Genomic DNA, 24,085 nt, shown 5'->3' with positions numbered 1-24,085 from the left:
CTAATGTAAATCCTCTCCCCCTCGTATACGGCTTTCTAAGTAGCTTATAATTAACTAGGTAATTAGTGCCTACTTTTTAACGGCCGTAAGTCTTTGTTTACGAACTTCCGTTTACGGAGGCGAGCACCTTTCTTTACCGCTAGTTACTAAAGCAGTGCGAGGTCCAAGAATTTAAGGGGGAGACTATATAATGTACCGTATATAAAGTCATAAGTAATACCCTATTAGCTACTCCTTGTGACGATTATACTATCGGGTTGCAAAACCACAAATAATATAAGGGTAGGGGTTTATGCTAACAAGATATACTAGCCGTAAAGAGAAGACTATAGAGATAGACCTTCAGAGTATACTGAGTAATAGAGATTCACAAGTGTAGTCGTCAAAGCTTGAGCTTCACCTATGGGTAAGATAGATGCTTAGATTGATCACTGAAGTAATGACTGTCTATGTCGAGTAGGAAACCCAATCCTTATTATATCCATTCATTCCTTCACTCATCTTGTTTTGCTCACTGGTGATCAGTAGAGGTATACTGATCACTGCTGAGCCACATAGTCCTTTGCTCAGTGTCGCTGCACTGATCACCACTGATCACTTCTGATCGGTCCCGTGACCTCATTGTGTTCCTGTCCAATCACAATGCTGGTTGCCAAGCCTTTCTCTAATAGGTGCTTCCTGGGGTTCGCCTGCGGCCCATGTAATGACCTCGTTCGTAACAACAAGGCTCATATAGTTGTAGACATTTTTACACTCGTGCTTGCTAACTGCTATACTGTAAATGGTAGGGCGACCACACTGACTTGCCCGGATAGTGGTGTGAACCCCCTACCCTTGGATATCAAAAGTAACATTACTAGTGTTACGCTTTAAATTTTAATTTAGTTGATACAATAACTTAATGATTAACTGTTAAATTAAAGAAACTAACATGTTATAATATGTATTTATAATTATTCTTAGTCGTAAAGCGTCTAGAACAAAGAGCGGGATGTATACTCTAGCGTAATAAGCAAGTTACACGTTACGGTGTTACAAGCTATAAGGAAAGTAGTCCTCTCTCACCACGTAGGTTATCTCTAAAGCGCTGGATTAGCAGTTGAATCGGTGACGGCCAGCGAATTCCTGGTGTTGTAAAATCTTTTGGCATTGCTATGCTTTGTTTTTGCTTTTATCCTACAGAGACGAAATGTTGGGCTTTGAAAAGTATCTTAGAGAGCAAGGAAGATGATCAGAACTATGAAATCATGATTTACGATGGTGCAAGGCATGGGTTTGCGATTAGTCTGGAGGAGATCTGCATGATCATAAGCAGGCTGAACTTGTTGCGGGAGTTAAGGACTAGGGGGTTAATTGATGGAAGAAGTAGCTGTGGTATCACCAAGTTTCAAGCAAGCACGTTGTAGGACCAAGCGTACCTAGACTGCTATATTTGTTGCCATATGTGTTGGGCGACCATTCATTGCTTATAAAAATCTCGCATCAGTCAGTACAAAGCCAGATGTTAAGAGGAGCATGACCAAAATGCACTGTAGACCATAGCTGATACTTAAGACGCCAGCAACCCGGACTTGACATTTGTACACCATATTGATACATAAATGACCAGTGACATGATGTAAATACTATGGAGTTGTTGCGGTCAAAGTACGAACTTAGCACGATATAGTAATCACGTCATTCTTAGCGCCGAAACAGCCCCACCAAAATTGGAAATCCTCTCAAATAACGTACCATGCCACCGGTAGAACAAAGATCCATGTCTTTCATCTCGCATTCCCTGAAGTTGCATTTAAGGAGGTGACTTGGTAGATACCGGCTCATTCCGCCCGATACCCGGTTATTATTTATTTATTCGAATTTGGAGCGATCGCAATGCGTGGTTCAGCACTCAGCAAGGCCAGCCACTTGGCTGCTGCCTCTTCCATTAGGGGCTATGCCACCTCGATACCAGCAAGAGCGCACCACCAGGTCCTCGTCGTGGGTGGTGGTACCGCAGGTGTCACAGTCGCTGCACAGCTGAAGCGTGCAAGGGGATCTGAGAAGACTGACATTGCCATCTTGGATCCTGCTGCAGCTCACCACTATCAGGTATGTTTCTACTCAGATCAATCTGAATGAGCTATACTAATCGAGATCAGGCTGGATGGACACTTGTTGGCTCCGGTCTGAAGCCTCTGTCGGGGATGTCTAAGCCTATGGATGCTGTCATTCCGGCAGGAACGCAACACTATCCTCTTCGTGTGTCGGGATTTGACCCTGAGAATAACACTGTCAAAACCACAGATGGTGTAGATATCACGTACGATTACCTGGTAGTGGCTCCTGGCCTAGAGACCAACTTCGCGGGCATCTCTGGTCTACAAGATGCGCTGCAAGATCCTACCAGCCTCGTCTCGTCCATCTATTCCGATAAGACGGTCGAGCAGGTATGGCAGAACATCAAGGGCTTCAAGGAGGGCGAGGCCATTTTCACTCAACCCGCAGGCATCATCAAGTGCGCCGGCGCACCGCAGAAAATCTTATGGATGGCTCTGAGCCAATGGAAGAACGATGGTGTCCGCGAGAAGATCTCTCCCACATTCGCCACCGGCGGCGCCTCCATGTTCGCTGTGCCCAAGTACTCCCAGGCGCTGGAGGATCTGCGCAGGGAGCGCGGCGTCGAGGGGTTGTTCCAGCACAATCTCGTCAGCGTCGACGCCAAGAACAAGGTTGCCACCTTCAAGAACCTCGCGGCAGAGGGCAAGGAAGTCCAGCGCGAGTACAAGTTTCTGCACGCCGTGCCGCCGCAGAAGCCATGGGACTGGGTCGCGAAGTCGCCGCTTGCCGACGCCGCAGGCTGGGTCGATGTTGACAAGGCCACGACGCAGCACAACAAGTTCTCCAACGTCTTCTCCATCGGCGACGCGTCCAGCCTGCCTAACAGTAAGACGGCTGCCGCCATTTCGTCTCAGGCACCTGTGTTGGTCAACAACCTGATTGCGGCCATCAACGGCCGTCAGGGCAAGGCTGCGTACGACGGCTATGCCAGCTGCCCGCTCCTGACCGGCCACAACGAGCTCATGCTGTGTGAGTTCAAGTATGGCGGTGTGCCCAAGGAGACGTTCTCGGCTGTGTTCGGCGGCCAGGAGAAGCCGAGACGGGCATTCTACCACTTGAAGAAGGACTTCTTCCCCTTTGTGTATTGGAACAGCTTCATCAAGGGTACCTGGTTCGGACCTAAGGCTTGGTCGAAGCCGAGCACTCCTGAGGTTTCTTCGTAATATACCTTGTCTTCGATATTGTACCAGTACTTAGAATGTCAGCGGGAATACAATAAGCATTGCAAGTTTATAATTGTGGTCTCAACTCATATAACTGTTTTCGTAGAGCTGTAACTTGGAATTCGAAGGTTCACATCGAGTCAGAACGATGTGCACTTTTTCGCTGCGGTTATGGCATGACATAAATACAATGTAGTGCTTGATTACGTACATGCGTGACCGACCGGGGGGTTTTTTTTTTCGAAATGCACGATGATTACGAGCGGGTCACTCATTAATTCTGCATGCACGCAATATTCTGCGAACCACGATGGCCTCACTAAAATTCTACACACCCCCCTTTGATAATAGGTCCCAAATGCAACTATACCACTACGTAACCCGCATGAACATTTTTCCATGTACACGACAAGAACCAACATAATACTGAATTTTAATTAAGCAAATCCCTCAAAAATTCGATGGGAACTAGGTGCATCCCGCAATCTGACTTGTACTTGTATTTTATAGGTAGTAATACATGCATAGTGTTTCATCCAGCCAGAAGTTACAAGCCTCTGTGCGGAAATGCATACCCCTTGATAGCTCAGTTGGCAGAGCGATGGACTGTAATTGCTACTCCTGAATCATATCAGAATATCCACAGGTCGCCGGTTCAAATCCGGCTCGAGGGAAATTACCTCTATGGTAACTTTTTCGTAGTATTTTTGCCGGTTTGTCGTTTTGTGGTATGGGGGTCATAGGGCCAATAGATAGGCCCTCAATCCCTTTTTGGTATTGTGGGGTAACTAACGTCTCTTGCGTTATCAGATAGTCTGTGGACATTTGAACAAACCCGGACGTGATTATCGTAGTTGTTGAACTAATGAACCAATACATGGTAATATGTGTTATAAACTCATTACTATGTCAGTAGTGCCTTTCCTCGCCATGTCAATTGTAGTGCAGTTTAGTATCGAGCACAAATTATGATACGGGACACATTCAACCCTGCCGCTCATTCACGAATCACCAAGACAAAGTGCTCATTTGATCATGTTTAATAAGTAAACTAACAGGTGCAACTATGGTACCCATAAGAATAAGTATTTCTCAAAGCCAGTCTGTTGTGCTATCAATTGAAACATAAGCATTCAAGTTAAAGTTACGTATGTAATTACAATTATTTCATATCAAGCTATATTATTCCATCTTAGGATGGAAGATATGTGTACTAAGTGTTATGTACTAGATATGATGACCAAGCAAGATACCGAGTGAAGAATGCATTTGCATCTCTCATGCTCGATACTAGGCTGATGTATACACGACGAGCGAACGGCCTGTCCACCCTACCTCATCTCCACTTGCCTGGCATCCTTCTACCAACCGGTTTGGACCACATCAAGCAAGTCCAACGGTTGGCGAAACCAGTAGAAAGCTACCCAGTTATCGTCCGGATTTCCATTGACGAGCCTTACAACCACGCTTTTGCTCCGGTGGAATCCAACAGAGCGATCGTAAAGCTCCTCGACCAACACGTCCAGAATGATGGCGCCTTCATCTGGTGTTATGCCTCTGGGCACTCGGCAAAAGTCGAACTTGTTAGCGCTTAGCCACGAGCCACTCATATGCGACCACAATATTCAGATGTATCACGACATACGAAAGACCCACCCTCGTCGCCTCAACTCAACCAAAGCACGTGGAGCAGTTAGCCAAGCAACTTGGCCTAGGCAACGTGTCTCTCGGTCGCACTGTAGTAATCGAGTGCTCGAGGCGGGCTCAGCAGCGCGTGGACGCTTGGCGTGGGTATCGTGATATAGACCTCTCCCCTAGATCATGCGGTATACGAGATGGTCGTGATCGTAGTGAAGGTGATTGATACCCTCGTTCTTCAGCTGCAGGACGCTGAAGCTCTCGACCAGCGGGGGATATCCGGGAAGCTGCCAATTGAAAATAACCTAGGGGGCATCACTGCCGATCTTCAAGAAAGTCACTATCAGTTGTCTTGAAGATCGCGAGGGCAGAAAGGCTCTTCTGAATGGTAGGACGAGCCGCTAGTAATAGGACTTGGTTGACGACCGTAATACACAGTAACATGACTTGTAGTAGAGGTGACTAGTGTAATTCTTTTGCAAAACAATTGGTAGTGATTATAAGTGTTGTTTACCTGAAATACTATTTTAATTCAGACTCGTGTGCTTACCTCTCTCCCCTAATGCTGCTTGTTTGAGATGCGTTGGTGATTTAAATAAGTGCAGAGAGATGGAACAGAGTAGCCCTATCTACATCACACGCAACCCGTAAAACAATGGTAGTAACTTCCAGAATATTACTTCGAGCTGGGCCACGAAGCTGTGGGGGGAGATATTTTGATATCGTCATATTCTACTTTCACTAGTCCCTATTTGTTAAGCCTCTCATGCTCATAACATGTTATACATAAATATCAGGGAGTGAAGCACTAGGCAAAGAAATTATTTGTGTTATAGTTTCGATACCCTCATGTATTAAGATTTCTAACTTTCAGTGTGTACAGCTATAGATTCCAGACGAGCACGCATAATAAGCAATCGTCAATCATAGCATCATCTTGTGAACGGCCAGTACCTACGACGATGTAGTAGGAGGTGTCAAGTTCTGGGTCTTCTCAATTTTGGGTACAACACCAAAGCGCTTGTTGCCCTGGTCCCAGATGGCATAGATGCTCTTCAAGAAGCTGTCACCAAGGATGTCAAAGCCAAGATCACCTCGGCTCTGGACGCCACCATACCAAGTGTTCTCATCGACTGGTGCAAAGGCGAGATCCTCCTTCTGAATGACAAACTCCTTGTCGCCAACAGCGACACTGAAATCTGGAAGATCATCGGCCTTGAGGTTGGACGGGAAGGTCCATCCCTGCTGTTGATCATCGTATTTGGCGCCCTTGATCTGCTTGTAGAGAGCAGTGCAAACATCATCCGAGACCAGAGCGAGCGTGGTGCCTGTGTCGGCAATGGCGGTGTTGCCACTCAAGGTTGTTGACTTGCCGTTGACAGAGTATGATGCAGAAGAGAATTGCCAGAAGCCTTGCGAATTATCGATATCTGTCCAGTGAATTTCCTCGCCAGACGCAGCAACGAGGTCTTGATCGATGTAGCCGAAAGTGTAAAACGACTCGTTTTTCTGGTCACGTTCACTATAGAACGCAGAGGTGAAGAGTTCGGCTGCCTTTGGGATATCCTGCTGGGTGATCATATTCTCAACAGGAGTAGGTTGAGGGTCGGACTGGCCACCAGATGTGACGGTGTTGATTGTGCCAAAAGCTAATCCAAGAAGACCATCGCCGGTACCTTGAGAGAACTGCGCCGACATGGTCTTTGCCAGCTCAACGGCCTGGTTTTCAACTTTCAGGCCACCAATGGACACGGTATCGGTACCAACATCACCAGATGCGCTGGATCCGTCACCGTAAGAGATCTTCCATGCCTTTCCTGAGAGCTCCTTCCAGGTCGAGGATTTGGTAGGGTCGAAAACTTCGTGTCCCTTCTGGGTTGACTTGCTCTGCTCAGTGGAAAAGACCCAGAGATCAGCCGAGCCGGTATCAAAATCTAGCTTGACTGTCTGAGCTGGTGTGCCGATTTGAACTTCGCATAAGTACCTATCACGGCATAAGCGTTCATCTACTCTGTGATGTGAAGAAAGGAACTGTGTCCACTTACATGGAGTCGTTCTGCTGGTCTTCGGCCGTCACATCCCCAATCTGGTCGCCATCGCCTATCTTCTTGACGAGGACGCGTTCATGGCGGAGACGGCCACCAACAGGCTTCTTGAAACCTTCCGGAGCAAGACCCCTCTGAACAACCTTTTTGTGATGAACATATGGCCCAGGTTGTGTGGGCTGAAAACCAAAACGGTTGAGAAGGTAGACGTAAGACTTGGTGCCTGAAGCTTTGTAGTTGGTGTTGCGGATCGCCTTGACCTTCTTCAGTCCAAGATTCTGGCGAATCTTGTTCTGAGCGGAAAAGATGGGCTCCATTATGGTGGGTTTCGGTGGGGAAGTTTTGGGTCAAGTATTGGGTTGGGAGATAGTGTCTTCTAGAGTAGAAGGCTAAGAAATGGTATGGAAGCGGTGTACAGATAGGTGGTGGCTTGGGTATCGAGAGGACTGAAGAACAAGAGATGTGCCAAGAAGGGCGACAGGCGTCCTTTTCAAGACCATAAACTGCTGCTGGAGTACAAGGTACCAGCCTGGTCCACGCTGCGCATAACGGCAGTGTAGGAAGGCACCATGTCCCACAACCAGGGTATGACAACCTGTTCGTGTAGTCGACCCATGATGAACCTGTTTCGAAGAAGTGGCAAGCATGATAGGACCTGCAACAAGGCTGCCAGAAACCGGTACATTGGTGGCCACTTGACAACTCGTCAAGCCATATGATAAGTCAAATAACTTAAAACTAGGTTGATGATCATGGATGCCACTGGGCTGTGTAGGCGACGAAAGCGTACTTTCAATTTGATTGCCAAGAGCTAAAGGCGTTAGTATACATCTGTGGGGGACCACAAAGTTTGAAGCCAAGTCTTGTTCGTATGTTGATCAAGAACGAGAGAGTTTTGTGTACTGCAAGACAGACAAGCCTCACAAGACCATTACCATGTGCCACAAATATGCTCGAATGTGTAACCTGAGTGAGTTTGAGCCAGCTATCATTCAACACAATGGTGTTTTACTTGATCACATAGACTGACCACATGCAAAGCGGGCCGTGTGGGATTCACGGTTCTAAGAGCGGGAATGACGACAGATGCGCATACAAATAGTACGAGGTCCCCAGCGCTTGCTTGGTTCAAGTTTCGTCATCTGGCCTCAAACAGATCTAGAGAAATGCGACAGCCAGCCAATAGTTTGTTGATAATCACGCAGACAGCAGGGAGGAGGTCTCCCACTTGCCGCATACCGGGACCTGAAGACAGGGGATCTATTGACGATTGGGGGTCTGTAGTGGATATCAACGATTGCCGGTAGTTGGAGGAAGAATCACTGATCAACCTTAGCATTTGGCAGTGGGGCGGGAAGCGCTATGCATGAAGCTGGAACTGGTTGGACTTTCGACCAAAAAAAGCACCGGCAAGCGGCTACTGCCTATCAGCTAGCCATGGGGGAATCAAGATCTGCGTTGACTTCAGAATCACAGGTCCCGATAAGGAGAACAGTGCCTGACATAGATATGTGTGACGTCGCCTTGGCACATGAGCCTATGCCGCAATCGTGTTGCGTGTCTCTGATCTGGAGTTTGTTTCCGAAACCCCTGCTTGCCCAATCGGGCCTGTGACTGAACGTCATTGGGTGCTTCAAGCTGTGCCAAGTTTGGGGATTGAAAATGCGCAACGGCCCTGTTTGCGTCGTATTTCAGACCGGTACGTCTACTGTGGTTGAGTTGACGGAAAGTTCCCAGAACCCGAGAAGTGGTTCACGATAAGATGTACAAATGGGTTGCCATGGCGTCATAGCAACGACGCTCGCCTGCCCGGTCAACGTAACACAAACATACAGCACGACCTCTTGGGTTGGCAGTGTGCTGTTGATGGACTGCTGTACGCAGACCATGTCCATCCCAGCGGTATAGGCATGAAGAAGGACCCACCAGAAATACGGTCTAGAGCAAAATCATTCATGCACGCAGGCAAGCACAGTTGATTTATGTGCTGGCCAATGCCAATCAGCATAATGGGGAACGGCACGATAACGCGATGATAAGTAGTGATGAGCTCGGAAGGTTGATATATGAGGTTGCCTATTTCGCCCAAAACTATGCCCAGCTGGCCAGCCACTTCCGATCTCGTCTAATACTTCAATACTGCTTCACCCCCTTCTGCGCGCATGCAAATCGATGATAAGTCCACCCACTGCACCACTTAAAACTGTCCAATAACTTCTCCGCAACGAAATATACGACGATAGTCGCACCAGCGCTCCCCCAATTATGACTGAAAAACAGTTATAAGCAAGACTCCTCTCAACGCCTGTGCAATGGCCTAGCCCGAATCATTCAGCAAGGCACGACGGGCTCACGGTAATCCAGAAGCCTTGCGCAAGAGCTGAGCCAGGAGATTTGGGATAGCAAGCGATAGGTATTGAGTCCTGCCGTATTTTATTTGTGAGTCTCCAAGACTGCGAGGACAAGTTGATAGGGAGATAGGACATCGCAAGTAAGCGAACAAGCATAAAACTCGTGCCTTTGCATAACACCAACATGGCCGAACATCTCTTTACTAGGGATAGAACACAGCACCTGGTTGTGAGTAGTAGAAGCCATCTTGACTAGGCGTGACCATTCCATTCATGTTCATTGCCGCATTGCTTGCGGGGTAGCCCTGAGCTGTCGGATAGGGTGCAGGGTAGTTGGGCATTTGTGGTAGCTGTGATGCATCGTAATAATAAACCATGCCATTGACCTCTTGCGCAACGAGGTTAGAGCCAGATCCTGCTTGCGAGGGATCAACCGGGCCCTGGGGCGGTTGAGTTCCGGGAACAAAAGTAGGTGCTGCTGCTGAATAAGGGGCTGCAGAGGGATAATAATAGTTTGGCGGTTGCATGGCCTGATAAGGCGGGTAGAACCCGGGCTGTGAGTAGTGTGTCGGGTGGAACGGTTGCGCATGGATCGCCCGTTCTGGGATCTGGGACAACGGAGTGCCTGTGGTGTGTCGAGGGTACGAGGGGTGGCGCGTATGAGAATCATGGCCCAAGCCATTAGACACCTGCACAGGCACCTGATGGTGGAATGCTTGTTGGTAGGACTGTGAATTCTGTTGCATTGTCGGCAATTCGATGTTCTCGAGCGATACAGTCTTCTGTGGTCGAGGCTGGTACATGGGAATATGAGCTTGCTGGTTCTCCTGAATTGGCTTCTCAGGCAGTGGGTACGTCTGTGGCTGAGGCAGCTCGCTGATAGTGGTTTGACCGACTGCCGGCGCAAACTGTGCGAAGCTACCATCACCGACTGGCATATACTGCTCTGCTCTTGGGGGCAGTCTAACCACAGGCCGCGAAGGATCCATCACCATCGGTGGCATGGGTGGTCGTGATATTGTCGAGCCAGTTGGCGACACAATGCAGTCTCTTCCCATATCCGGGGCGATGGACGAACGCCGACTGGGCGCAACACTAGGTGAGTATTGGCTGCCATTGTAGTAGCTCCCACCATAGACACTCGTTCTCCTTGAAAAGCCACCGACAGAGCCGAATCCCGACCTGGGCTTGCCACGCAAGCGCTGTTGGTTGTTTGGACGTAGGGCGCGCGGGATGAAGATGAACGAACGATCGGTAGCCGGAAAAATGTAGCGAGGTGGAAAGTTGGGAAGTGAGATACGCACTGGCTTGTCACGGCGTAAGGGTGGGCGGTGGTCGGGGAGCTTTGTGTATTGCCTGACAGGCATTGCTGAAAATACAATCGGCTGTTTCAGATTCGGTATGTAAACTCGCACTTGGACGTTGCCAATGTGCTTTTCGGTAGATAGCGTCCTGTTGATGGGGGTGGCGCTCATATCACAGGTGGGAATATAGCCATCACCGTTGGGAGGACCGTTGTCCATGGGGGCCTGTGTATTGTGCATGGATTGCCGCACCGGACGGACAGGTTCTGCAACAGCCTCGTGCATATCGTGAGCCCATGGGTTACTAACTATCGGGTCTGCAGGCGTGTAGAGTTGACGATCACTATAGATACGTTAGCAGAAGTCGCAGATGAGCTCGAATGCTTGACATACCTTGCAGGCGCAAAGGGACCTCCAATACCACGACCTCGACCGCGAGCACCTCTTCCAAAAGGGCGAAAGCCATTGGCAGATGGACCGGCGTGTCTGTGATCGTGCATAAAGAAAGCCCCTCGATTCGGCACGAAGGCCGGGTCCTCATCTCGCTTCCGTCTATATTCATCATGTTCTCTTCTTCGTCGATCGTGAGGAGCATCTTGCGGCTGGTCCATGGCTGCGGAGCTCGAGCTCACGACCACAGGAGGTGCCTTTGACGGTGATTGTGCCTCGTTCCCACCTTCGAAGCTCAGCTCCTGAACTGGCTCGGCCTTGTCTGAGATGGATAGCCCATTCAGCATGAACTCCGTGTCCGAAACAGTACTCTGACCTGGGTTGGTTGATTTGGGTTCTGACTGAGCGGCAGAGCTGCCATTGGTCTTGGATGCCTTTGACTTTGCCTTGGTCTTTGCATGGCCATTGGCAGCCCGAGTGTGTGACTTTCGCGCGGCTTGGGATGTCGGTGACGTTTCGTCGACGTTGCTAGTGTCACTATCGTCGGCCAGGTCATGATCGTCGGATGCCAGCGAGCCTTCGGTCAGGGAGTCATCATCGATGTCGTAGTCTTCTTCGCCCTCGTCATCAGCCCTGCGGCGGGAGACGATCTTTCTACGACGGGGAGCGGCCATGACTCCTTCCTTGTGAGACTTTAGGCAACCGATGTTGTGATGTCGAGCCCGAGCAAGCCAAATGCGGGCAGAGGAGATCTGATGTCGCGGTGTCGGGCAGTTACAGTCAGATGATGGTGCTTCTGCACGCGGTGCGTGGTAATGGATGAAGAGAGGGAGTTCATGCAGAGTGAGTATTGTTTCTGCGGGATGCCGGGTGACTGAGTGTCCAGAGGGCCTCGATAGGCAGATAAGACGGCTGGAGGCGTTCGACCGCCCGCGGCGACTGAGCTATATGAGGGAAGGGAAGGATAGCAGAGGGAGGAGTCTCAACTCAAGCAATCTCAATTACCGAAAAATTAGAAAAGAGAAGAACAGACTGAATTATGGCCCCAACTACCGTAGCAAAGCAGGGGAGGGGGTTTCGCTTTCGCTCTGGGCAGTAAAAAAACAAAAACCAGGACAACTTTTTAGAAATATCTCCGGGCTCGATTATAACAAGCTGGACCCTTGCCGACAGGAGTTGTATGCGGCAGGCTGGCTGTATTAGGTGATGGGGGGGAGATGGATCTGATGATCTGAAGCTGGAGTCAAGTTCAGAAGGGTTGAAAATCATCAGGCGGAAGCGGAGTCAAACAACTTTAGGCCCGGTCCAGAATCGAAATGACTGAATGGGAGATGCGAAAGAAAAAGGGTGCAGGTGCTGTATGTAAGTGAGCCAGCAGCCAAAAGCTCCAGCTGTCACTCAATCCCGCACTGCGCTGTGATTAATTACGGATACTGCGCTGCATGCAACGGACGCGAAGTGTAAATCGCAGCCGCGCCACTGGCCACCGGGCAAAACTGGGCGACTTCAGGCTAGTCCTTCCCAGCACATATGGGCAGCATCCATACTGTGCTCCAGTGTGTGTGCATACCAGTGAGACCCCGTAAAACGAAAAGCTCCAGCTAGTTATGAGCTGCCTCGGGCCTTTGGGTAGAAGCCAGAGCCAGGGAGCCAAAACCAAAATGAGAATGCCAAGAGAGTGCCCGCTTTTGCCCCAAGTCCCAGATCGCTCCTCACTCCGCATGCCGACTGTACTGTGTGTAGGTAACATCCTACAGCCTGGTCGGCGAACCCATTATGTACCCGTCATTTGTCCACCACGTTGGCCAGATCCCTGACGAGTCGAAGCTTTCCTATCAAGGGTGTCTTGCGCTGACTTGTCATTGGTCCAGCAAAGCGTCCTTCAGTGCGCTTTGGTTGCTACCATGAGAAAAGTAAAAGAAACATTTCCAAAATCAATAAACAAAAACAAAGATCTTACCATTGTCTATATTCATGGGGGAGGCCATGTCCCCGAAAATTCATGGTCCTCGCTGGCACTGGCTTAAACGGGCAGTTGTGTCGACATTGAGCAGTCTGGCGGAACCGATCGCTGCCACGGACGCGCATTGATTCTACTACCACCGATGCAAAGCATTGCATCAGGCATGCAAACGTTGAATCAAAACAAAGCCAATGGCGGCACATGCGCTAGAGGTCTGTGATACTTGGACAGGCGGAGCACGTCGCGTTTCAACGACAATGAATCGTCGACACTTCGCGACATGACTTGACTTGACTTCCTGAAGACAGCATTTAATCTGGCCCCCGCCTACAATGCCCTTTGTGTTTGTACCGGTGCCGTCGAATATGTGCCCGTGAGCATCCTGACAGCCAACTATTCGTCCTCGAAGAACTGTTATGCTTGTGTGGTTTCTCTAGCTCCAAGTCAATCCAACGCAAAGCAGAGCATTGTGACTGGTGACCTATACGCAAACCGCAATGGAATCAAAAACACGGCCATCATTAGAAAGTGAGTGCCTAGGAAGGATGATGTTCCATTATCAAGTACAGATGATGTATGGCTTTCCTCTTATCATGCCCACACCAGCTCGCATCTCGGCACTAGACTAACCTAGCGAGTTTTAGACCGTTCTTAATCGCCTTTAGCAATCCGGGGAAGCGTGGAGGCAAATCGCCGGCCACAATCCCCCGCATTCTCATACACGGTTTGGTACGAGTTTACGGTCGTATGACTTTCGTGGTCGTAATCGCTATAGATGCTTTCAGTCCACTATCTTTCACCTCTAGACATTTCGCTCTGTATGAACATTGCGTAAGCTTGAAAAAAAGCACAAGCGCAATTTTGTTTATATGTATTGGCAGTAAAAAGTATAACCATCTATGTACAACGGGCATTTCTGCCATCCACGCTGAACACGCGCAAGCTTATCTACCATTGCAAGCTCCCAATGCATCATTTTCCGAGTGGAGCCGCGGGAAGACGCCCCCCAAAGTTCACTGTCCGAGTTATAGCAAACTACATTCCAAGGACCACTGGTATAGCAGCAGAGCCTAAACCCGGAGACGACACGGCTATTTGCAGCCCTGCAGACTATGTCTTTATTCCCACGTAGTGTTATAGCTATTCTGATACCCGGGTTCCGTTCAGATGTTCAGTAGTCAATGAAGCTTTGAGGTTATGATCATTGAGATCTTTCGACCCGCAAACACGCTTGATGATCTCATATGGCATGAGGGGCTTGCAGGAATCTTGGCAACCATGGAGTACAGTGTTTGTTACACGAGGCTTCGGCTGTCATTTCCCATTTCTAATACGTGGTAGCAAACCTAGCTGTGGAAGACCCTCAACCATAGGACCTGCTTGACAGACATCAGACAGTGAAGATGAGTCCAACAGTGGCCGTGAACCACTCCGAGCTCTATTCGCTCGTACATGCGCGGCATCAGTGCTTAGCTTAGGAGTTGAGTTGAACAGGCAATTACTTTCAGATAACCCCCGACTCTGGGGATCGCGTTGCCAGCTAATGCGTAACGTCAAGGGCTGTCATGGCAGACCTAGAGTTGTTTAATAATTAGACGCCCGGATTGTCAGGGACAAACTCATTAACCTAGCTAGCTAGTGTTGTCCAGCAGCCGAGAGACCAAATCATACTGAGCATTGGAATGTGTAAACCAGAACCGCTTGTTCAGGCAACTAAAACAACCTTTACTCCCTCCCCCTCGGTGCACTGTCATTGTGCCAAGCATAGTACATGGTTGAATAAACATGGAATTCCAGGTCGGGCACCATGCATGTGCTTGCTAAGATCAGTGGTTGATTTCGAAGACGAAGGAAACGAACAGAAATACGTTCTATCGTCTTCTTTGCCATGGTGGCCATTATTATGAGTCGAGGTCAGAATGAGGCCTACGTAGACCAGAAGTTGATTACTGAGCTTTCGCTTTCTAAGGGCAGCTGCTAGGTTAGTGGACTTTGACGGGCATGTTAGTGGTGGATGCCCTGTTGATAGCCCGAGGCCTCAGCTGGGTGATAGAGCCTTAACGCCGAACTAATCCAAGGTAACGCAATTGCCCCGCTTCGCCGTCTCACTGTTGGTCCCACCCGCCACTGACTGGCTGGGTGGCCGTGAGCTTGTGCAAGCTCGTGCTCGTGCTCCAGCCAGGGTTCAATTGCGAGGTTCAAACGTCTGCCTGCATGGAGGCGCATATACTCTGTACATAAAGGTACGTACATGTCCGTCTCGCCCTGCTCTTCCATCCTGAGGAAGCTTCGGACCAAAACCAAAACCAAAACGTGACAAGTCCTGGAACTTGATCGAGGTTGTGACCGCTGGCTGCTCCTTTCCCCCTCCCTTTCTCAACTTTAACTCTCACTCGTCAATCACCATTGCAGCGCCCGTAGGAACTTGACTTCTTCCCTACACCCCGACGCCTGCTCGTGGACCATCTGACAAGACACCATCAAATCCTCAGTCCACATCTTATCTTGGTGAGTTTGTCGCAGCGAACCCGAGCCCCGAGCCCCGAGTCCTTCCCCCAGAATGAGAGTGGGTTTGCGATAAGCTCTCATCACCTACTCCTACTCCTACTCCGTACTGCATCCCCATTTCACCGCCTGCAGCAGCAATGACGACCCACCTGACTTGACAAGCCGTCAGTTGGTTTGGTCCTACCCCTACAGCTACCCCTACTGCTACTGCTACTGCTGCAGCTATTGCTACAGCGACTGCTACCGCTACCGCTACGGATACCGCCACCGCTACTGCTACCTTGATGCTTAGACAGCCTCGATCACATCCTCGACTCATTGCATCCATTGACTTTACTTCTTCTTCTTTCCCTACGTTCATCTTTTGTTCCTTCCATCGCGGGCCTCTTCCACCTGATCACCCACACTTTCTGACATCAACCACACGTGCATGCATCATCATCAGTCTAGACCCACTGCGTACTGACTACCTATCAAAGTATCCCTACCCGCATCATGGCGTCGTCGTCGGCTGCCACTCCCGACACTCCGATCGCTCTGAAGATCAACTTTGACGGCGCCACTCGCCGCTTCAAGCTGCCCCTACGTGAACTTGGAGTAGCTACTCTCGAGGACAAGGTGAGTGACAGTTTGCCTAACACATCCTCTCACGCCTGTATTATTATCTCATCTCAAAACAAATGGCATTCGATGGCCACTGCTTCAGACGTCATCTCCTCCCATTTTCGTGGCACATGGATGGATACTGACTTGATATTCACAGCTTCGAGGTTTTCTACACATTGCCCATGGAGTCAAGACTGTCGTTGAGCGATACTCTGATTCTGCGGCTGCCTATGTTGTCCTCGATTCCGCGAACCCATCCATCTATAAGCAGCTCTTCCGTGCTGCTAAGGCAAAGCAGAAGCTGAAGTTGCGAGTTTCAGTCGTTGTACCACCTCAACTTGAAGACGTCGCCCGTCCTAAACCTGTTACCGTGGAGGACGAACTGGAGACGAATGATGTGAACCCAGACGCGCCTATCGTCAAGGAGGAGTCTCCCGCTCCCGAGGCTCCCACTTCCACTCCTGCCGAGTCCGCATCTGCATCTACCATCAGTGCACCTCAGTCTGCTGAGGAGTTCCCTGAATTCCTCAAGGAATGGCGCACTCGCGGAATGCCCCGAATTCACTTGCGACGTGATATTGGTGGAAACGAGGTCATTGACTTCCTTGCTCAGGCCGCTGAGGCGGAGCCCGTCGTCACAGAAGCCCTAGTCGAGCAGTCCGCATCACTGGACAAGTCGCTCCCAGTTGATTCCCGCCAATACCAGTTCTCGCAGACTGCCAGCGCTCTTCCGTCGGACATTCTCTGTCGTTACCTTTCGAGCATGGCCTCCGCCGAGCCCAAAGAAAGCGAAGAACAAGCACAGGTCCCGACCACAACCAGCGAACAGCCTGTAATCCCGGAATGCCCAGCCTTGGCCAGCCGCCTCCGACGGCCTTTCACCGTCTGCTGCAACAGCTGTGACCGAGCAGTGCCCGACGCCCATTTCCACTGCTCTGCATGTGATGACGGGGACTTCGATCTTTGCCAGGACTGCGTCAACCAAGGTATCTCTTGTTACAATGACCAGCACTGGTTGATCAAGCGAACTATTGCGGATGGTCAAATCACTTACAGTACCACCCATGTTGCACCCAAGATAAATCGCACTTCTCAGGACAAGCCTGCCCAAGAGCCGGCAAGCGCTTGTCTTCAGCCCCGGCTCAACCTCCCCATCCGCCCTATTGAGCCCGTCGTGAGATCTAACGCAGGCGAGCTTAGCCCATGGGCAGCCCCCCTGTTCATGGCTCGCACCTGTAACAGCTGTGTTCAGGAGTTCCCCGAAAAGGAGTTTCTGCATTGCAACGTCTGTGATGACTTCGATTTGTGCAAGGCCTGCTTCAACAAGGATCAACATGGCCACCACCCCAAGCACAGTTTTGCTCCTGCAGTCAACGGTACTATGTTCGATGCATCTATCATGGCACGATTGAACGCCGGCCGTAATGTCCGCCACAATGCGATCTGCGACGGATGCAACCACTACATCCGTGGCATTCGCCACAAGTGCCTGGACTGCCCTGACTGGGATTACTGCTCCGATTGCGCCCAGAACGCCGGATTTATCCACCCGAACCACAGGTTCGCTCCCATCTTTGAGCCTCTCGCAGAACCCGCTCGCGTCATGTCCCGATCAATCCACAACGGCATCTGCTGTGACGGTCCCCTTTGCACCTCTTCCCGCACTGGCTCGAGGTACATTGTTGGCGTCCGTTATAAGTGTGCCGTGTGCCACGACACCGACTTTTGCGCTGGTTGCGAAGCTAGCCCTGCTAATACCCACAACAAGACGCACCCCTTGATCAAGTTCAGGACTGCTGTGCGTCATGTCAGCGTAACCACTACTGGTGAACACCAGGACGGAGAGCGTCTCCCGCCCATGGGAGACCGCCAGATGTCCGTGGTTCCCTCACGACACACCAGCAATCGCTCTACCGAGACTGTCCCTTCGCCTAGCGAGAACATCGCCGTGAATCCTGTGCAAACAGTCATCGATGTGAAGCCAACTGAGGCTCCTGTTGAGCCAATCATTGAGAAGGTAGTCGAGAAGGTCGTCGAGAAGGACGTCATCGAGCCTGAACAAACCGTTACTGTGGAGAAGACGGAAGAGGCCGTTTCTGAGCCGGATTTAATCGCCGTCTTCAAGCGTGATACCATTGAAGATGGTACTGCCATGCCCCCTAATCACACTTTTGAGCAGACTTGGGTTCTGCGTAACGAAGGCAAGGCCGCCTGGCCTGCTGGCTGCTCTGTCAAGTTTGTCGGCGGTGACTACATGGGTGCCGTTGATCCCACTCGTCCTACCGGGGTTCGGGAGCTGATCTCTGCCTCTGAATCCACTATCTGCTACAACCAGCTGCAGCCCGGTCAGGAGTTCCCTTTCACTGTGCTGATGAGGACACCTGACCGTGAGGGCAAGGTCATCTCGTACTGGCGTCTCACCAGTTGTGACGGTGTCAAATTTGGCCACAAGCTGTGGTGCGATGTCACAGTCGAGGCCCCGATTAAGGAGGTCGAGGAGGAGCAATCTCTTCTCGACACTGAGGTTCCTGAAATGGCCAGATCCAGAATGATCATTCCTAAGCTTGATCACGAATCTCCCTCTGCCAGCGTTTTGGTTCCCAAGGATGAGAGTGAGTTTGAGGTTGCCACCGAGACCGACACCTTGGCTCTTTCGACTCGTGCCGACGACGAAGAGTATGAAGACTGCGCCGAAGATGATGACTGGGCCGAGTCTGATGGTGGTTTCATGACAGACGAGGAGTACGACATCCTCGATGCATCTGATGAGGAGTATCTTTTCGACCAACAGAAAATCGTCTCCAAGAAGTAGGGACTTCTATCCTGGATGACTGCATTTTCGGTAACACTTCGTCTTTGAGATTGGAGTGCTGGTCAACAGCAAATATCTTGCGATGTGTGTTATTATTTGTTCCTATTTCTTCTGCTTGCGGAGTGATGGGAGTTTTTCTTTTCTTCTTTTCCTGTAATTCGGGTTGCATCCCGGCCGTTGAGGCCACCAAGTCTCCGACACGATGCCTTCCTGATTCGCTCCCTCGACGAAACGCCCTCAGATTGATTTGTAACGGGTACTATCGGCTGCGTTGTAAGGTAGTTCAGGTAACTGAATTCATGATTTGGTTTGTAAATAAAATGCTCGTAATGCGTTGCCAACATTGGATTGGTGATGTGTTGCCGAAACTCAATTGGCCACCGTTCTGGTTTATCTGCACCATCATTTTGCACAGTCCTTGTAACTTTTCCCCCAGCTCGCATTGGACCAGACGGTCGCAGTCAAATGTGGCTATCGAACAAACGGCCAGAAGTCACCCCATGAAAGGTTCCATTCGAATATATCGTGTGATCACCATAGGCAGGCCTCACTGCTCCCATCCTGCCTCCAGTGATCAAAAGCGGTGTGGAATCCTCAGCAATATGTCTAGTACTACGGCTTGCACCAGCGACTATTTTGAGGTTTGTTATCAATGTCCATTATCCTAATGGTTCTCGGAAACCCTATAATTCTTGAAAATAGTTCTTCCTATTAGTCTCTCTCAAACTGTTTCGAATATATTCTCCATATCTGGTCTTCTTCGCTACACACAGGATCATTCCTATAATAAAGTTATTCTTAGAAGAACATTTTATTCTTAACATCCCTTCGTTATCGTTCTTAGTAAGAATCTGTGAAGTTGTTAATTGACTTACACCGTGTCGGTCGGTCTGATGCTTTGCTTTCTTCGGCAATGCACCATTGGTAACAAGAAACTGAACCACGGTAGTAGGAGCTACATAACATGTAATGTAATGTGCAAGCATTTTCCACATGCAAAATTTAGAAGGAAATGGCAAAAAGCGAAGTCCTTCGATGCATCCACCTCGCAGGATGTTTATTGCCTACTACTGGAGTTGAACCAGTTACCTCCTCATTACTAGTGAGGCGCTCTACCGATGAGCTAAGCAGGCCCGTTGGCTGCTGTTGGCGAACGGTCGTTTCAACGCTGAATATACTCCTGTCGTCACCAGCGCGGTTGGACACGAGAAGTCATGGCTAGGGTGGTGCTGGCAGGGCCCGTCTCCAGGCTTGTGTAAGGGAGTTGACCTCCCTAGTCGCTTGTGCTCGTAGGCGCAAATCTCCAAGACATGATAACGTGCCACAGTGATGGAAGCAAGACTCTTTGGCATTTAGACCTCCGTTCCGACACCAGCCAACGGTCCCGCGTAGCTCGTCGGCAGAGCGCCTCGCTTAGTAACGAGGAAGGAGGCGACTGGCGCGGCGCCCGCTGTGCGGGCGCCGGCGCCGTAAGTAAACCCACTGTTCTGTATACTCCGTCCCTGGCCGTGCAAGCAGTTGCCGTGCTTTTGGAAGCGCCCGTCTCCAGCATGGTTTCCGTCTGCTTCGTACACTTGTGCTGGCCCGGTTTTCCCGCACCGACTATTTTGCCCCGAGGGTATGCTATATAGTCTCGAGGCAGAGCACATACTTCATCTGAATGGTGAAAAGACCCTTTTCAATAAGCACCTTACGGCCAGACGACATGGTAGGCCCGGTCCCTCCATCACGTAGGTAATGATGAATGTATTGAAATTTCGTGGCATGATTACCTGTAAAGCAGGTCGTTTGACTATAGTATATACGTAGGTTTTTGCTTTGGTTTGGGGTGTGTCGGTCTAGATTCGACAGTATCAACTCGGTCTGTTGTGCTTCTCCCGGCGTGCTTTCGTGGATTTGGTTAATATTCCTGATACACCACCTGACAAAAATAGTCTCTTACGGTTGAGTTAGATTCCTCTATATCACGGCCGACATGTATAAGAATGATTTTAAAAAAAAACAATATTGTAACACTTTATATAGCACATGCAAACCTCAACTCCCAATGACCCAGAAATCGTCAATGATCAAGGAAACCGCTGATGACTACTTTATCTTGTGGACCCTCTAACTTCTCAGTCATGGTATCCGCCCTTCTCGTTGCCGATCACACCCATGCTATGCTGTTTTCTCCGACGACCGATAACCTCCCTGACCCAATCGCTTATCGTAAAGCCCCAGTGTCCAGCAACAAGAACACCAGACAGGATGTTGACAACCTTGATCAGAAAGATAAGGTAGCCGTCGCGGCTCTCCTCGACAGTCAGCAGTATGGGCTCAATGTCGTACTTGAAGAAGATGCCGGGGACCATGCGCTCACTGACCTCGTGACTTTGCTCCGTCACGGCGTATTGGTTGGTGAAGATTGTTTTCGATGCGGAATGCGAGTGGCCAACTGTGTAGACAGTTGGCACGACAGACATGAAGTATTGGAACTTGTGGAAGTTGCCGGCCGCCAAGTTCACAGTCCGATCGAGCGGGTTGATGAGCGATGGGTAAAAGGGACCGAAGGAGAACTCGTTGATGATGTGAGAAAAGTTGAAGGCTAGAATCAAGTTAGCGGCCTGTGAGCCCTCGATGGACCAGAATCATGTGTGGACATACCGCTGTGATCCAGATGTTCACCAAACTCGGAGTAGCCATGCCCTCTGGCAGTGATGTGGAAATCGCCCTGGACCTTGTTCAGGTCGAGGCTGCCGTAGATGCGGCAACTGTCACCACCGGCGCGCCCCCACATCCTCGGCGTCTTGCTCCATTTCGGCTTCTTCTTGCCCAGGGCAACAATGTCGTGGACGTGCTCCTCGCCGAATCCCTCCTCGTGAAACCCGGCACCAGTGATGACCTTTCCGTGGGAGTCTGTGCCCAGCTTGTGTACGCCCTTGGCGTCGACCCATTGCGACCAGTTCGTGGAGTCTTCCTGCAACTTGGAGGCGGCGAGGATACGGTCGCCGGCGGCGTCTTGTACGTTGACGTGCACGTCCTTGCACTTCATGCGCATGACAATGTCCAGGTTGATCTGCATGTTATGGCCGACGCCCTTTTCGACGGCAAAGGTGTGGTTTTCGGTGCCGGCCCACCAGTTCCCTATCTCGGACCAGATGAGGATGAGGGAGACGAGCATCATAGCAACTGTCCATTTCCCGCCTCCAGAGGTATGCTCAACATATTGGGGCTTCGATTTAGCTGCAAGAGCAAGGCAGGTCAGCAAGTGCGTGAGAATGCGAATGCGACAGCCGCCTCGCGGGGGGCAAGAGGGGGGTGGGTCTTACGGAAGGCGTCAAAGGCCTTGACGAAGCTGCTAGGTTCCGAGTCGTCGTCGTCGAAGGTGTGCTTCTCTTCGTAGCCGTTGAAGGCGCGCTTCTCGTCGTATCCGTTCATCATGACGGACGTGTGTGCAGCAAACGGGGAGCGGTCGACGCTTGTGGTGAGAATGTTGGTGGAGGCTGTTGGCCAACCTCAGCTTCCCAATGGCACTGGGGGCTCCCGAGCAGATAAGCCGCGTGGCCAGCTACCGCATTGAAAGCGATGGAAGTGAATTCGCTATGCGGCCCTTCTCGTCGGCGGTGATGCGGAGAAGAAAAAAAAGCAATGCGACGTCCGGTTGTGGTCGAATGGATCCCTATGTTAAACCATATCCTGCGTGTACGAGGCGGCTCTTCGGTAGGTCAGATCTCTCGAATTGGCCAGGACTTGCAACAAGAAAGTAAACTCGACTTTTTGCTAAGGTTAGCATAGAGGACAGCTTGCAACCAACGGCCAAATCAGCGTGCGCATCCCCCTGGTTCAGGGTCCGGATTGGGAGTATCTGATTGGCTGCTAACTCCCGGATAGCGGTTGAATGGGGGGGGAGGGACCTCGACGCGGCCAAGTGGGGACGGGTTATTCTATTCGTGTGCTGCTGGTCATGCAACACCGCAGCAGTATCCCATCACGAGCAAAAATGATAACATATCTTGGCAGCAGTCATGCAATGATCGCGGCCAATACACTTATCCTGTCATCAGGATGGACATGACAGCCGTGAGTCGGCGAATGCACACACCATGTTGATAAACCGATACTGCTTGCCGGTCACGCCTCGATGATATCTGCCACCACAGACAACAATGGCCATGATCGTGACAGGGTCGACGTCGGAATCGTAAATTTTAAGCATGAATGAGAAGTTTGTTGCAGCATAAATCTCCCGCACTGATCTTCAACTTTGCCCACCAATCCGCAACCACGTACCATTTTTTACCAATCATTCCACCCAAGCAGAATACCAAGATACCTAGAAACATTGCGTGTTCCAACACCACCCTACTGAATACATCATCTAGAAGATGAAGACGAACTAATATTCTTGGATATGTTCTTCCCTACTGATTTTCTAGGAACGAAATCTCACAACATGTCCCGACACCACGCTTCCGTCCATGAGCAAGCTGTCATCGACACTGTCTCTACTCTGACGACTCCGGAATCAGACACGGTATATGCCCCTGGTTTCCCTCAATTCCCTGATCTTCCTGCCGAGCTTCGCATGGTAATATGGATATATGCTCTGCATAAGGAATCAGCATGCCGCCTGGTGCCACTCCTTGATGAAAATAAATGTCAAGTCCTTCCACACAAGGGCCTCGTCTCACCATTTCTGACAGTCAACTCGGAAAGCCGATGTGAAGCCCTGAAGTTTTATACCTTGAGTCTCGCCCTCTACGCCGTTCCCAAGCCCAGGCTTGACTTGGCTTGTTTGGAAAGTCCATGTGACAGCCCTTCCCTCGGCGACCTCCAGTCATACACTTATGCATATGTCGGAAATATCAAGAAGGCGGCACGGGTATACATAGGAGCCGCCGCGGTATTCTTCAAGACAAGCGGCACGCTGTTCCTGAACCCCCAACGGGATATTTTCGTTTGTGGGACGAATGTCCGGAGTTTATGCATGCCACAGTCTTGGGAACCTCACACGGGCAAGGCTAAAGAGTGGCCCTCGCCTGATTTTTCCACAGGTGCGGATGCCGACAAAAAGAAAATCGCCCATTTGGCACTCCACCAACTCTCGGCGCCTGTATACATGACATCTGGTCTGGAACCAACCACACGGCGTTCATGTGCGCCTCGCGCCTGAGTTATATGGAATGGTTGCTTATGGCCGTAGTCGGATTCGCCCACAGTAGG

The 24,085-nt window shown here is 50.4% G+C and overlaps 7 protein-coding genes and 2 non-coding genes across 9 annotated transcripts; 5 read left to right on the top strand and 4 right to left on the bottom strand.

Moving 5' to 3' along the window:
* The first annotated feature begins 1,739 nt into the window (after positions 1–1,739).
* Positions 1,740–3,530, top strand: BKA67DRAFT_622034 (FAD/NAD(P)-binding domain-containing protein). The gene is made up of 2 exons (XM_046105490.1): positions 1,740–2,091; positions 2,142–3,530. Exons 1-2 carry the CDS (start codon positions 1,876–1,878, stop codon positions 3,261–3,263), a joined length of 1,338 nt encoding a protein of 445 aa, XP_045960002.1. The 5' UTR covers positions 1,740–1,875; the 3' UTR covers positions 3,264–3,530.
* Positions 3,531–3,838: 308 nt separating this feature from the next.
* BKA67DRAFT_t84 lies at positions 3,839–3,937 on the top strand. Its single transcript has one exon. It is a non-coding gene; the product is annotated as a tRNA-Tyr (tRNA).
* A 1,918-nt stretch (positions 3,938–5,855) lies between these two features.
* On the bottom strand, positions 5,856–7,263 carry BKA67DRAFT_591960 (eukaryotic aspartyl protease; the record flags this gene model as incomplete). Its single annotated transcript, XM_046104783.1, has 2 exons — positions 5,856–6,885; positions 6,947–7,263. 2 exons carry the CDS (start codon positions 7,261–7,263, stop codon positions 5,856–5,858), a joined length of 1,347 nt encoding a protein of 448 aa, XP_045960001.1.
* Positions 7,264–9,500: 2,237 nt separating this feature from the next.
* BKA67DRAFT_534652 (CASC3/Barentsz eIF4AIII binding-domain-containing protein) lies at positions 9,501–11,665 on the bottom strand (the record flags this gene model as incomplete). Its single annotated transcript, XM_046099893.1, has 2 exons — positions 9,501–10,944; positions 10,995–11,665. 2 exons carry the CDS (start codon positions 11,663–11,665, stop codon positions 9,501–9,503), a joined length of 2,115 nt encoding a protein of 704 aa, XP_045960000.1.
* A 933-nt stretch (positions 11,666–12,598) lies between these two features.
* Positions 12,599–14,086, top strand: BKA67DRAFT_534651 (uncharacterized protein; the record flags this gene model as incomplete). Its single annotated transcript, XM_046099892.1, has 5 exons — positions 12,599–12,726; positions 13,027–13,166; positions 13,263–13,482; positions 13,620–13,785; positions 13,916–14,086. 5 exons carry the CDS (start codon positions 12,599–12,601, stop codon positions 14,084–14,086), a joined length of 825 nt encoding a protein of 274 aa, XP_045959999.1.
* Positions 14,087–15,957: 1,871 nt separating this feature from the next.
* On the top strand, positions 15,958–18,880 carry BKA67DRAFT_516366 (uncharacterized protein; the record flags this gene model as incomplete). The annotated part of the gene is made up of 3 exons (XM_046097806.1): positions 15,958–16,080; positions 16,226–16,465; positions 16,682–18,880. The coding sequence occupies 3 exons, from the start codon at positions 15,958–15,960 to the stop codon at positions 18,878–18,880; spliced, it is 2,562 nt and encodes an 853-aa protein (XP_045959998.1).
* Positions 18,881–19,941: 1,061 nt separating this feature from the next.
* BKA67DRAFT_t77 lies at positions 19,942–20,013 on the bottom strand. Its single transcript has one exon. It is a non-coding gene; the product is annotated as a tRNA-Thr (tRNA).
* Positions 20,014–20,869: 856 nt separating this feature from the next.
* On the bottom strand, positions 20,870–22,631 carry BKA67DRAFT_561645 (endoplasmic reticulum vesicle transporter-domain-containing protein). Its single transcript, XM_046102540.1, has 3 exons — positions 22,192–22,631; positions 21,527–22,105; positions 20,870–21,467 (listed from the first exon to the last, which is right to left on the bottom strand). The coding sequence occupies exons 1-3, from the start codon at positions 22,301–22,303 to the stop codon at positions 20,998–21,000; spliced, it is 1,161 nt and encodes a 386-aa protein (XP_045959997.1). The 5' UTR covers positions 22,304–22,631; the 3' UTR covers positions 20,870–20,997.
* A 684-nt stretch (positions 22,632–23,315) lies between these two features.
* BKA67DRAFT_657653 (uncharacterized protein) lies at positions 23,316–24,035 on the top strand (the record flags this gene model as incomplete). The annotated part of the gene is made up of 1 exon (XM_046107150.1): positions 23,316–24,035. The coding sequence occupies one exon, from the start codon at positions 23,316–23,318 to the stop codon at positions 24,033–24,035; it is 720 nt and encodes a 239-aa protein (XP_045959996.1).
* Positions 24,036–24,085: the final 50 nt, after the last annotated feature.

The sequence above is a fragment of the Truncatella angustata genome (assembly GCF_020726525.1).
Source record: "Truncatella angustata strain MPI-SDFR-AT-0073 chromosome Unknown BKA67scaffold_3, whole genome shotgun sequence".
NCBI lineage: Eukaryota > Fungi > Ascomycota > Sordariomycetes > Amphisphaeriales > Sporocadaceae > Truncatella > Truncatella angustata.
Note: the sequence above shows the minus strand (reverse complement) of the source record. Positions and strands in the feature narration are given on the sequence as shown.

Coding starts and splice junctions, on each gene's coding strand:
- BKA67DRAFT_622034 (XM_046105490.1), top strand. CDS start 1,876: ATGCGTGGTTCAGCACTCAGCAAGGCCAGCCACTTGGCTGCTGCCTCT. Junction 2,092..2,141: donor CTGCAGCTCACCACTATCAG/GTATGTTTCTAC, acceptor AATCGAGATCAG/GCTGGATGGACACTTGTTGG.
- BKA67DRAFT_561645 (XM_046102540.1), bottom strand. CDS start 22,303: ATGATGAACGGATACGACGAGAAGCGCGCCTTCAACGGCTACGAAGAG. Junction 22,106..22,191: donor CAAGGCCTTTGACGCCTTCC/GTAAGACCCACC, acceptor TTGCTCTTGCAG/CTAAATCGAAGCCCCAATAT. Junction 21,468..21,526: donor TGAACATCTGGATCACAGCG/GTATGTCCACAC, acceptor ACTTGATTCTAG/CCTTCAACTTTTCTCACATC.